The sequence below is a fragment of the Notechis scutatus genome, chromosome 6 (assembly GCF_049901735.1).
Source record: "Notechis scutatus isolate UNSWTSFEM ecotype Mainland chromosome 6, rNotScu1.2, whole genome shotgun sequence".
Lineage (NCBI taxonomy): Eukaryota > Metazoa > Chordata > Lepidosauria > Squamata > Elapidae > Notechis > Notechis scutatus.
In genome coordinates, this window is record NC_142014.1 from 38,170,882 (window position 1) to 38,184,313 (window position 13,432).

Here is a 13,432-nt window from a genome sequence, read left to right on the forward strand (position 1 = left end):
CCTTCTATTTGTTTGTATTTTTGTCCATTGTAGGTGAAGTATGTATTGGATAGGCAGTGGTTGGTCAGATCTAGGATGTGCTTGGGGGGGTTGTATTTGCTTTGGATGGCTGTCAAGGCTTCTTTTACAGGCACTTGGGTGAAGAGGGATATGACATTGAAGCTCACTAGTAGGTCACTGGGCTGTAAGTTTTGTTTCTTTATGATCTCAATGAACTGGAATGAGTTTCTTACATGTGAGTTGATAGATTCTGCATAGGGCTGTAGTTGTTTGGCGAGAAATTTGGCTAGGTTTTTTAGAGGTGAGCCTATGGAGCTGACTATTGGTCTAAGTGGGGTTCCTTTTTTGTGTATCTTGGGGAGATCATAAAGAAACAAAACTTACAGCCCAGCGACCTACTAGTGAGCTTCGATGTCATATCCCTCTTCACCCAAGTGCCTATAAAAGAAGCGGCAGCTCCAAACGTGGCGGTGCTCCAAATGGCAGCAGCACTCCAAATGGCAGCGGCACTCCAAACACGGAAGCGGCAGTTCCAAACATGGCAGCAGAATGGGCAGAAGGGAAAGCAACAGCGGCGGGTTCCAAAGGTCTTGGGTCTGCAGCAAAGGTGTTTGGTGGGAGTAGGGAGCTCTTTGCGCTTCGCCATGATCACCCGTTAGGAGTGGCTGGTGGCGAGGCTGCCCGCGGGGCACTCTAGATGAGAATGCAAGGGGGGGAATTAAGTCACCCCCAAAAAGACGGCCTAGCCGTTTTTCAGGGCTCAAAAAAGTATAAGACCCAGCCTTATTTTATGAGAAACACGGTAGGTAGAACTGGCAGGCAGAATTGGCTTTTAGGTCCATTTGATTATATTTTAACTCCATACAGAAGATCAGAAACACTATATAAATACATCCCTCATTGTAAATATAAAGAATTAGAGAATTCATAGTCATCTTTCTATGCCTTCTCCTTAGATCCTGCCAAATTTTTACAAGTTAAATTTAATTTTTTGGGGAGACTATAAAATTGGGATGGACTGGATGAAGAAATCACTATGAAAGGTTTTTTTCTTTAAATTGTTTTTATTAATCTCACTTTTTGCCCTTACAGATATGCCCTGACAACATTCTAATGTTATCTGTTGGTATTATAAATTGATATCAGGTGCTATGTTAAAGGTAAAGAGTGGCTCAATTTCAAAGTTTGAATCCTTTTTTACCTTTTTGGAGTTTAGGGAAAATTAAGGAGCACAATTTAAGGTTTCTCAAATGAAGTCTATCCTTGCCCAGTTTTTCTCCATAACATGCGGTACAAAACCTGATCCCCAAACTGACAGAAATTGTGCATCCCTTATCTACATGGTGTCTGGACTTAAGTATTTGGACTGATAATCACCCAGCATTCTTCAGACAATAGTAGTTAGAACCTTGTGGCAGAACAAGTGATTGGGGGTGGTGGTAAAAACATGGTTTGTAAGAAAGTTAGCAAGTTTATAGAGTTGACTAACCGTATTTAAGGAGTGTTCTTTGACTAAATGTGTGAGCCTTTTTTCTGGCTAAATGAATGTTTGTTTGCTTGCATGTTAAACACATTGCCCGAGAGTCAAGATCACAGTTGCAGCTATTTACAATTGATTTGCAGTGCGTAGAATCATATTCAGCTACCAGCTCAGTCCTAGCTAGAAGTCTTTGGGAAGAGTGTAGTGTTATTTGCATGACCGATGAGTTAGATTTTGGAGAAGCAGAGACTGACAAACTCTTGCTTCAAGTACCCATGGGCTTGATATCTACATCTTAGATATATCTTAGCATCTAAGTCCGGAGCAGTCAGATAATCAGGTGCCTGTTGCAAAAACATAGTAGCAGGCTGAGTTATCCAACCTAGAGTTTGAGGGAAAATTCATTGTTATTTAGAAAGTTCAAGCAATTAGACACAGATATCCCGAGGGCAACCTTCAATGAATTACTTGAAAAGAAAAAGTTGTTTCTCAGGGGAAAAGAAATACACAAGTCACTGCTATAAAAGAAGGGTTTGGAAGTCAGACTTTTGTTAGCAAACAGCTTTCCTAAATTAGACTGATCTCCTGAATCTTGCTGCTGCTTATTCCCTGGCTGGCCTTTGGATTGGTATAAGACTGCAATTGTCTTCTGATTCCTGGATTTTGGATTTGTCAGCATAGAACCTTGGCTTCTGAACTTGTTTGTTTTTCATGGTCTGTCACATTCCTGCTGTCTGGTGAATACTTTTAGATGCCATAAATAACTCTGATCTATGCCTGACCTTCTGCACTTGTAATTACTGGGACAGGACACAGAGGCATGACCAGAGTGAGAGAAAAGGGCGCAAACATGATCAAGGAGGAGAAAAGGGGAGAGCACATTAACCTCTTACCTCTAGAAATAAAGCATAAGGTTAGTTTAATGACCATGAAAAAAATCTAGTGACCTCAGCTTTGTCAAAGTATATTGCAGATACTATTTTTCAGTTTGGACATTTTCTGAAGAACAAAATCTAGGTTTCAACAGTAATTCATATGAAGGTAGGGAAAAATCAGCAAAGGTGCTTTTCAGTTTATTCCATAGGTGAACATGTTACGTTCAGTGCAATGGCATCCTCCATTCTTTTAAGCAAAATCCCATCTGAACTGATAATGTTTAGTAAACAAGAGACAGATTAGATCTCCTAGTTTTTAATAGCTTTGCCCCATTGCCAGCAATGTACATCCTATGTTGTCAGGGAAAGGAAGGGCCTTGAAGGAAGAAGGTATCAGAAGACGACAGGTGATTATGAGAGGAGATGAAAAAGGAGACGTGATTTTTTTTAAAAAAGGTTTGCCAACAGTATTTGAAAAAGAACATGATGTATAGGTGATTTTGGAAAAATGTTCCTCCCTAAGATTCATTTAGTAATGGAGATCAGCAACACATATCCATTAAGACACAAACTGTCTGCCTGAAGAAGAGGGTAGTCTTTTTGACCACATTAACATGAAGAACAACAATCAAAGGTAGGCAACAAATTTTAGAAAGCTAAGAGTAGACATACTTATAGCATAGTAATGGTGAGGTTTTATCGTGAAGCAATGGAAGCATTTAAGATGTATAAATTTAAGATGTTTCTGTTAAGATGTTAAATGATTTTGTATATCTATTTTGAGACTTGCCTGGAAGATCAGAGATAGTTGAGATTGATGGGTGATCTCAACTAAGGTGTGTGTATGTGTGTGTGTGTGTCATAGGTGCTTTTATTCTCCCAAAAATGTCACTGGAGATATATGCTAATTAGAATATATATATATTGAATACAGTAGAGTCTCTCTCTCTGTCTCTCTCTCTCTCTCTGTGTGTCTCTCTCTCCCTGTGTGTTAAGCAGCTGACGTGCACAATCTGCTGTGCCATGTGAAGCAGTTGAGCTTGAAAACCAGGTAATAAAAGTCAGAATGGAGAGCAAGAGCTGATAGTCGGAGTGAACCGGTTTGCTCACAGATGATCCTCAGAGCTACCGGTTTGTCTGAACCGGCCCGAACCAGTAGAATCCCAGCCCTGCTCCCATCCCTTTTTATTTTTCATAAAGCCCTCAAGTCCTGGTTATGCTGCCAGGCCTGGGGCTCACAGAGACCATAGAGTTGTCCCAATTACTCCATTGCTGAAGGAGCCATTTTTATCCTCCCTTCACCAAAGAATAGCATTTTTTGTTTTTATGCTATTTATTACTGTGACTTTTTATATTTTGGCAAAAATAACTATCTACAATTAATCAAAATCTTCACTGTATATTCCAAGGTTGGTTGGTTATTGTTTTGTCATCATTTTGATTTTTTCCCCTATTTAATCATTATCCAATTTCTTTCCTGTGGTGTTGATTTTCATTACTGAAGTTTGGAAAGCCTTTGCATTTTGGCTATTGTAGTAGTGTCATCAGCACAGTACACAGAGGTGGGATTCTACAGGTTCGCACCTATTCGCTAGAACCAGTTGTTAACATTCTAAGCAGTTTGGAGAACCGGTTGTTAGAAGAAATTACTGGCCTAATCCTGTAAGGAAGGCAGGAAGGAAACATTCTGGTGTTGCTTACCGAAACTGCCTCTCCATTAACTCTTATTACATTCTTGGCAGGACTAGACTTCCTGTCTCTGGAACTTCTCTGGAGTTTTTTTCCTGCTTTGCTGGTACTTTAGTTGTGTGAAGTGACCATTCAAAGTTACAATGGCACTGAAAAAAGTGACTTATGACTGTTTGTCACACTTAGGACTGTTGCGGCATCCCCAGAGTCATGAGAGGCCAGGCGAGGAGATGCGTGCCTCAATGTGAGTGATGTTGAGTTGGCCATGCCCAGCCAGTCACATTACCACCAAGCCATGCCCATCAACTAAGCCATGCCCACAGAACTGGTTGTTAAAAAATTTGAATCCCATCCCTGATGGTACAGGTTATTGATGTTTCTTTCTCCAGTTTAAAACCATACTCATCTTGCAACCTAGATTTTCTTAGTATATATTCAACATACGGATTGAATAGGATAAGAAATATAGATCTTTATCATTTATTTGACAACTTGGAGTCAATCTATTTCACCATGTTTTACTTGAACTATGGTTTTTTGTGTATAAATTTCATTTGAGACAACAAAATGATTTTGGATTATAGTTGTATAACTTGACAGATTTTTTTTGTAGCCATTGAAATGCATAGGGGCTTCATTTTGCTATGCTTCTAATTCAGTCTCTCTCATTGTATGTTGCATATATAGGACATATAAATAAATAAATATGCAGCCTTGTTTTACTCTTTTAATAATTTGGAGTCAGTTTGTTTTTCTATATTCCATCTGGATTGCATCTCCCTATCCTGAGTAGACAATTCTCATAATATAAAAAAGTATAGATCTAACCTTCAAAGTAGTGAAGGAATGAACAAACCATTGAGGGGAGCCTGTCAAAAAAGACCATATAGTTCTAAAAAAGAAGAAAGCACAAAGAAGAAACTCAAAGTAACCTGACTGACTTTGTTTAGTCCAAGATAGGGCAGAGAAAAACTTGTATAGTCTTTCAAGATTCTTTTGTTACCTTATTACAATAAAGACCATCCCTGAAATCCTTCCAGTGCCTGACTCTTGAACCTTCCTCACCTTAAATGCTTGACACAGGAGGGCAATAAAATGTTCTGGTATTTCTATTGTAGTAATGATATTTCACAGCTTGACATAGTTGACACAATAGTTGTTCTGTAGTCAATAAAAGTATTTAGCATTTCTCAATTATGCATCATGTATCAGCAATAATGTCTAAAACAAAAATTCTGAAATTGGGTAGCTGACAATAGAACTGAATGTCAACTCTGAATTGAACCTGGATGGAACCATCCTGTGCTACTTCATAGATGCCACACAGTATGGGGGGAGGATGAGGGGGAAATAGTTAGACTGTCTCATAGACAAAATAAATAGCTCTCCCATGGGAACCAAGGTCATCCCAACAGGTGACCATTGGAGGAGTAGAAGTGATTGAGGAAACCTACCATCTGTTTTGATTGGACAATGTGACCTGTGACACCTGGGGAGAGAAACTTTTGCTCTTTTAATTATATGCTAACCGTGGGAAACTTTTAGAGTTGGTTTTCACTGGCTGTGCCGATACAATGTACAAATTTTCTGAGGAACGTTCCTGCCGTGGGGTTCTGATTTACTTGATGTGTAACTTGGAATGCTGACACTGAATTTGAGTATTTCTATTCTAATCCGATATCTGAATCATTAGAACAGGTTGGTTTGATCAGGAATGGTTGCTCTGTAGATTACACAAGTAAATTACACAAAGCATAGTAATTGGTTTCAGCTTTTGCCTCCCTTCCCAAAAAAATCCATTATCTGTGCAGTTGTGACTTAATGGAGGATTACAGAGTTTGGTAGGCATGTAGGCCAAAATCTCAAGTTCCTTGGCATGTTCATTGGCTTACAGTAGAGTCAAGGAAGCTGTAGCAAAAGGGGCGGCAGTAGGCATTGAGAAAGAGCAACAATAATTGTAGACTTGATTTGTGGCGCAGACACTTTGGCGTACAGTTTTTTAAGAACCAAGTATGAATCCACGTTCTGTTTTTTGACTTTGGCTGTCACTTACACTGGCTGTATACATATTGATTATCCTTTAATTCTCAAACAAAGAGGATTTGAGTTGGCAGTAGATCAGGAAAGGGATAACGAATAATGGAAGATAATGCTATAAAATGTCAACAAAGTAAAAAGCTAATATAAAAAAAATCTCTCAAATTCTTGCTTGGAATAATTAGTAAATAGATTATAAATGTAATAATGTTGATATAAAAAATGACCTTATATACTTTTCTTCTGTGGTTTGCTTTAAGTCTGCATACCCGGGCTGCAAAAATCTAGGACAACCATTCCAGAGAGAGAAAATGCACTGTTGCTGCCCAATAAGAATCTGGGTGTCTGCAGTTTCTCCATTTTCTAATATTAAGAAATAATATTAGAAAGCTAGAAAGGAGAAGTAAAATTAGTAGGAGAGAAGAGAAGTTTCCTTATGAAGAAATATTTTAGCATTTCTTTCTTAGGAAAAAAAATGTGCAATATGTGAACATTGTAAAAATATTTAAAATTATGCATGCCATGAAAAATCACCTCCCACTGTCACAAAATTAGAATTTGAGATCATCCCTTGAAGTTAAATGCATAGAGATTCAGAACCAGCAAGAAGTAGCATTTTTTAAATTCAACACATGGTAAAACTGAAATTCACTGCATCAGATATGGTGTTAATTCTACTGTGTTCAGCTGATTAGATAAGTTCATAGAGAATGGAGCTATTAATAGTTTCTAGTTTGTGATAGTGTCCACCCCTTAAATCTAAGGAAGCATTTCTAACACTCCTGGAGATGCTTGGTGATGCCATAACAGTCCAAGAAAACTACTGCTTTCTTATCTTGCATAAGACACCTGGTTGTCAATTGTGATCTGACTGACAAAGGCCCATGACCTGATTAAATAGACCTTCCAATATTTTTCTGTTCAGAGATGTAAATTAGACGCGAAAACATTCCTGTGTAGATGAGTTTCAAATTAGCATATTCATTTCAATATCTGTAGTATAGTTTGTAAATTGCTATATTATTTAATGTGAAAAAACTAAAACTAATTTATTTAAGAAGTTTGAACAGTACATTTGTTTAAAAATCTTTGATGTATAAGAAAAACATTTTGTCAGAAAGTCTTATTAATATCAAAGTTTGATAGGTGCTTTTAATTTACTATGATCTTATCTCCTATTAAACTATTTTGACTTACTTATAGAGGACAAAAACCTATTATGCTAAAAATTGGTGCCTTTAAAAATATTGAAATCAATATTCATATTTCATAAAACAAAATCTGTGTAATTGGCAGGATATATTACAATATATAATTTATTATTACAGTTCTCACAATGGGTAACTGTAACATTGTTTATATTTAATTGTGAAAATGTATTATTATAATTAAATCATCTATCCTGATATGATAGAATTATGACAAAAAACACACACACACATATACTCTATACTTGTGTGTGTATACACACAGACACACACAGACACACATACATACACAAAAACCAATGCTTTAATTACTTCAGCATTCCTGAAAATATAATGACTTTTATTTTGTTTTCTTTTGTTTCCAACAGGTACGATTGTACGCAAGACCTGATGCCATTAGAAGAGGATCCGGAGACTATGCTCTAAACATTACACGGAGATTAATTGAGTTCTATGAAGATTACTTCAAAGTACCCTATTCCTTGCCAAAATTAGGTAAGTTTTTCCAGTTAAAACTGAGCTTTTCAAGAGGAAAAAAGTGGATTACTATTGTTCTAGATTGAAGAAAGCCAAATTATAATGTTTGGATCTTCACTTGTTTTGCAATGTACGGGGGCCAAGATCTAGGAAATGTATTATTTAGCAGACCAACATGATCACAAGTATTTTCTAATGTTCAACCCTAGGGGGTTTTAGTTCTGGAATTCAGAGCTTCCTTCTTTAAAGAACGTATTTGCCAGGCACTACCTTTCTTGACTTATGAGTAATGGTGTGACAGGCATTACTTTGATTGGTAATGTTGCAAATGGACAGTTTAAACATTTTATAAGATGTGTACTGCTTTGTCATATATATTGTGCGTAATTTATCATAAAATTATGAATCTTAGGCAGAAAAATCTAGCAATGTCAGAAAGTTAAAAAGAAAACACATTATGTTTGTAATTTGCAGAAAGAAACTTATATTTACAACTTTAGATAATTGAAAATATTGGAAGACTAGAAGAATAATTGCAACGGTTTCATTTTTTATGATTCAATTAAATGTAATTGTTCAGTGTATTCTCTAGACAATCTTTCCCCAGGGTCTTGCAGCTGTTTTGGGACTGTGGTTTTCAGGCATACTACCTAGAAATTATAACTACTGAAATTGTTTTACTTTAGCATCAAGTTATATTAATTATTTATTTAATGTGTTTTTCAAGGCACTTTGCATTGTAGATTTCCTGCATAACAATTATACAAATAGATTTTTATTTAAGGCATAGTTTGAAATTGACTGTTAGGATTTCTGATTCTTGCTTTTATTACCAAACTACGGCAGAAATGTATTTTGTTATACAGTATATATAATTGGTGCAAAGATTCTGCATTTAAATTATTGTCTAGCACTATCAATCAAAACATATTTTATTAGTCTTAAGATGACTTCTTGAACTCCATTACAATTTACAGAGTTCAAAATGTCTTGTAATTAATATTTAAGTATGAATTCAAAGTGTCATTTCAAAGTTTTAAAGCATAAGCCTGGAAAATAGGACTTTGAACAATTTCTTAAAGCAACCTAGTGTAGTCTAGATATTTGACATATACTTGTTATCTTAAACAAACCAAGGACACAGATTAGGAAAAAAGTAAACTTTCTTCATGACTATATATGGCAAACAAGATTTATTTCTGGTCTGGAAATTGTAGTAATGATACTTTTTGGATGTATATTTTTCCCTCGTCATTTATATTTCTTCAATATTTTTTCTTGTATCCTATTTTTTTAAATAAATATATAAGAAGCAGTGGTGAGGTTTACAGTTCCAGACTAATTTCTCTGCCTATGTGGCAGAGTAATTTCAAAGAGGTTAAAATAAAAACTAAGAAGAATAAAATATTTTTTCTTTTTTTTCCAAATTGAGAAACATCATATGAAAATAATGTGATTTGAAAATAGGAATTTTAATTGATGACGTTTCCAAAAGAACCACAACACTTCTCTGTAAGCAAAAATGAAATGATGTAATTCACTTCTGAATTTTGTATCAATAAGATATTTAGGTAGTGCTAAAAGGAAAGTTTGGAAACAGTAGCTCTCTCAGTAAATTAATGATAAAATTATTACTTTATTTATTGTTCTATATTTATTGTTATATATTATTGTTCTATATTTATTTGTTGAAAATCAGTAGATTATCATGAATTTTCATTATTTGCAGTATGCATATGGGACTTTTTGAAAATTGATGTGTGCAGTAGTGAAAGCTGGCAGGGCATAATTTATTCCAAATAAATAAATTTTTATTTTTATTATTTGTGTTTGAGTTTATTTGGTGGGGGAGGGGGGGGGGGGGGGGGGGGGGGGGGGGGGGGGGGGGGGGGGGGGGGGGGGGGGGGGGGGGGGGGGCTGGCTCTTTCCCCGTCAAGGAAAAAAAAGCAAAAAGGGGGGGGCTTTTGTTCCGGCCCTTACCCCCCCCTTGCCGCGCTTAGTAGTGTCCCGCGGGTGGGAGCAGAGAATAAAACTATGCCTCATTATCAAAGTGTTCATTTAAAATTTGACCAGTGCAAATATTGTACTTGTCAAATCATCTTTTATGGTTTCTTGCTCTTTAGTAGTCCTATGTATTACTATCTGCATATATGATTCTTTTGTGCTAACCAGGTTTTTTCAACTGAACAAAGCATGTGTGTGATTCCTTCACTACCCCATCATGAATGGAATACTCCCAAAATATGAAAGAATAAATATGTGCTTATATATTTAACTATTTAAGTATAATTAGATTAAAAAGTATCTGTTCTGAAAATTCAGACATGTGAACAAAGTGATGGTTAAAAGCTCAATCTGAAATCTGTGTAGCTTTGACGAATGACTAAAACCATATATTGCTTAGAATGTCTATGGTCTCTTGAGAGTATTCTGGAAATGCTTTAGCTACTTTCAGTGAGTTAAGTGCTTAAAGTAAAAACTGAAAGTATTTGAACCAAAGACAGTCTTCATTAGAGTTCTTTTACTCTTCAGTGTTTGAGCACTCACCCTTGATTTAGGAAAGTAACACTTTCATGTAAGGCTGCTAGTGATTGCCTTTTTAACTTAATAACATCTCTTCTTGAGCAGAAACTATTATGACTTCTGGATGTCAGATTTTCATGGGGAATAATGACTACAGCTCTAAAACCTGGTATTGAGGATTATTACTTTAGGTCAGGTAGAACTTTTAAGAATTTCTAAGGTAATTTTCTCTAAACTATGGTTTGGATGAAGTGATGGGAGATTTTATGTAAGAGTTTTTAGGAAAAGGTGAAATGTATAGATTGAGAAGGAAATGTCACTGTGTATCTATAGTTCCTTATATAAAACAATTCCTATGCATTGTCAACTAGGCTGATAAACACACCTGTTTTTGTACAGAATATTATGTTGTCCTGTAAGATGGGGAAAGATTGAGTAGTTCCTTCCACATCTGCAGTGGTTGCAAATAGTAAGAATGGCAGCTACTGCTGCTTTATTTCATGTTAGGCAAAGAGATTGGCAGTAGGCAGTCTGATAGCTCACCAGTGATATCAGTATACTGCACTGAAGGGGTTGTATTTTTCTAAGTTATTCTTGGCATGATGAGGCTGTCCTTCAACAAGTACTATGGATCAAGGATGAAAATGAAATTTTATTTCATATAGATTTTGTGTTAACTGAAATGTCTACATTCTCTCTTCAGTTTCCATAACAATTTTCCCTTTCTAACCCATTAAAATTGATATTAATTTTTGGTATTTTCTGGTACTTCCAAGGATTTAACAGGCCACATGTGGGTCTGGTTTTTCTGATTATGTACCTCTTCTGTAGAAAATTATAGCATAGCTGGTTTTCTACACTATGCTCTGTCTATAAATATCTTCCATTCCTTTGTTTCCTGTACCAAGCAGGGTAACAAAAAAATATACCACATCCAAGAGTTTAGGGCCACCATATATCCTTTGTTCAAATATTACCACCTATGTTTTCATGCAAACAAGTTATGGGAACCAATCTTGTGTGTTGCCCTTAACATCTCCCTAACTTTTTGTTTTAACGTTTTGGTTTATAGCTTTAATAATCACAAATGAGTAGCCTCATAGATTGTGCCATGGGACCCAAGATGACTCATCTCCAGGCTCTAGTAATCTGACATATTTTCTTTGTGTAAGTACTTTCATCAGTAATATCTTCAACCATTATGTGTTATTGCATTTTCCATCATCCATTGTGATTTATGAGATAGAGGAATACATAAAAGATGTTATTTATTCAAGTAGATAGCTCATTTGCTCACATGTCTGAATTACCTATGTACATTTTTGTAAAATTCAGAAATCACACAATAGATAAATGGCATTGGATAATAGAGATGAAAATTTCAAGTGAAATTCCACTGCAGACATAATTATTTGGGTGTGCAAATCTGTACTAATTTTCAAATGTAGGTAAGATAGATATAATAAATGATGGCCCCAAATCTAGAAAAACTATTGAGGTTTTGGACAGGTAGAAGAAGTGGAAGGTAAGCATTTTGTTCTCTTCCAGACTTGCTCTTTACAACAGGAAAGATCTAGTCTTCTGAGATTCCTTATAAAGAGAGCAACAAAGGAGTGTCTTGGCTTAGGGATCCTATATAGCTGCCTCCATAGGGGAATAAATGCTGCTGAGGAAGGTTTTATATTTTACCCAATCTGGCCAAGATGAAGACCCAATGCAATTTCAGAATTAGAATTGAGGAGAGATAAGTTGATGACAGATGGCCATTTGAAAAAAGTCCATGAATGGTGGGATTTACATTGTTTTAAAAATTAATATCCCAGATATGTTGCTTAATTGTAACCCCCACCTCATTGTGGAGGAACAGGAAGCGAGGCTGTAGACCCTAGAAAGGCTGCCGGTCCTGACAGTATCTCTCGCTGAGTGCATAAAGACTGTGCTGATCACTTGGCTGGAGTCTTTACCAGGATCTTCAATTGGTCTTTATCCCAGTCCACTATTCCATCTTGTTTGAAGGCTTCCACCATTGTTCTGCTGCCAAATAAGTTATCTATCAATAACCTCAATGATTGCAGACCAGTGGCACTTACTCCTATCATCATGAAGTACTTTGAGAAATTGGTCTGCTGGCACATCATTTCTGGTCTTCCGCATACATTTGATAAATATGGATCTTGGACTTTGTTATTCAGTCTGCCTTTGGATTATGGAGTTCCTGTCTGGCCACTCTCAAAGGGTCAGATTAGGTAATCATATCTCTTCAGCCCTACACCACAGTGTTGAGTGCCTTACTCTATACTCTTTATGTGCATGACTGCATTCCCACTCATGTTAATAATACTATTATTAAATTTGTAGATGATACAACAATGGTGGGACTCATCTCTGGGGGAGGGGGAGTCTGCCCATCGAGATGAGGTGGACCAGTTGCTTTCATGGTGTGGAGACAATAACTTGGTCCTTAACACCAATATGACCAAGAAGCTTATAGTGGACTATAAAAGAAATAGATCAGACATCCAGCCCTTGCTTATAAAGGAGGTTGAGTGGAACAAGTGGAACTGTTCCAAGTGGAACAGTTTTATGTTTCTGGATATTATCATAAAAGAGGACCTGACCTGGGGTACTCACATTGCAGCACTGGTCAAAGGGCCCAGCAGAGATTATACTACATGAGACTTCTCAGGAAACAATAACTGAATGAAAAACTGCTGGTGACCTTCTACCGCTGCACCATAGAGAGTATTTTAACTTATTGCACCTATGTATTGGTGGTATTTAGCCTGTTCGGATCGGATCGGGTGAACCGGTAGCAAGGATTTGGCATGGGTCGCCGAACTGGTAGTGAGTTCTGGTTGGACATGCCCCCGATCCGGTCACCCAGTCGCTGCTGGCTCACTTGCCCCACCCGCCTGATGCTCACTCACCCCACCCATCTGACACTCACCCCTTAAGGAATTCCTTTCTTTTTTTCCCCTCCTGACAATCAGCTGTTCATATCATCAGCTGTGCCAGGATTCCCCTTGCTGAGGCCCAGATAGGCAAAAAATGGAGGGAGGGGCTCAGCCCCCCTCCACTTTTTGCCTTCCTGTGCCCCAGAGGAGCCTTTTGGGAGCAAAAACGCCCCCCAGAGGCTTCTGAGG

At 37.0% G+C, this 13,432-nt stretch overlaps 1 protein-coding gene across 2 annotated transcripts in view; it reads left to right on the plus strand.

Moving 5' to 3' along the window:
• Window positions 1–13,432, plus strand: part of TRHDE (thyrotropin releasing hormone degrading enzyme) — a 260,813-nt gene that overhangs the window by 64,623 nt on the left and 182,758 nt on the right. For both annotated transcript variants that reach the window (XM_026667718.2, XM_087967997.1), the window contains exon 3: window positions 7,658–7,784. In XM_026667718.2, the coding sequence (XP_026523503.1) occupies window positions 7,658–7,784 (127 nt within the window). The remainder of the gene's footprint in view (window positions 1–7,657; window positions 7,785–13,432) is intronic.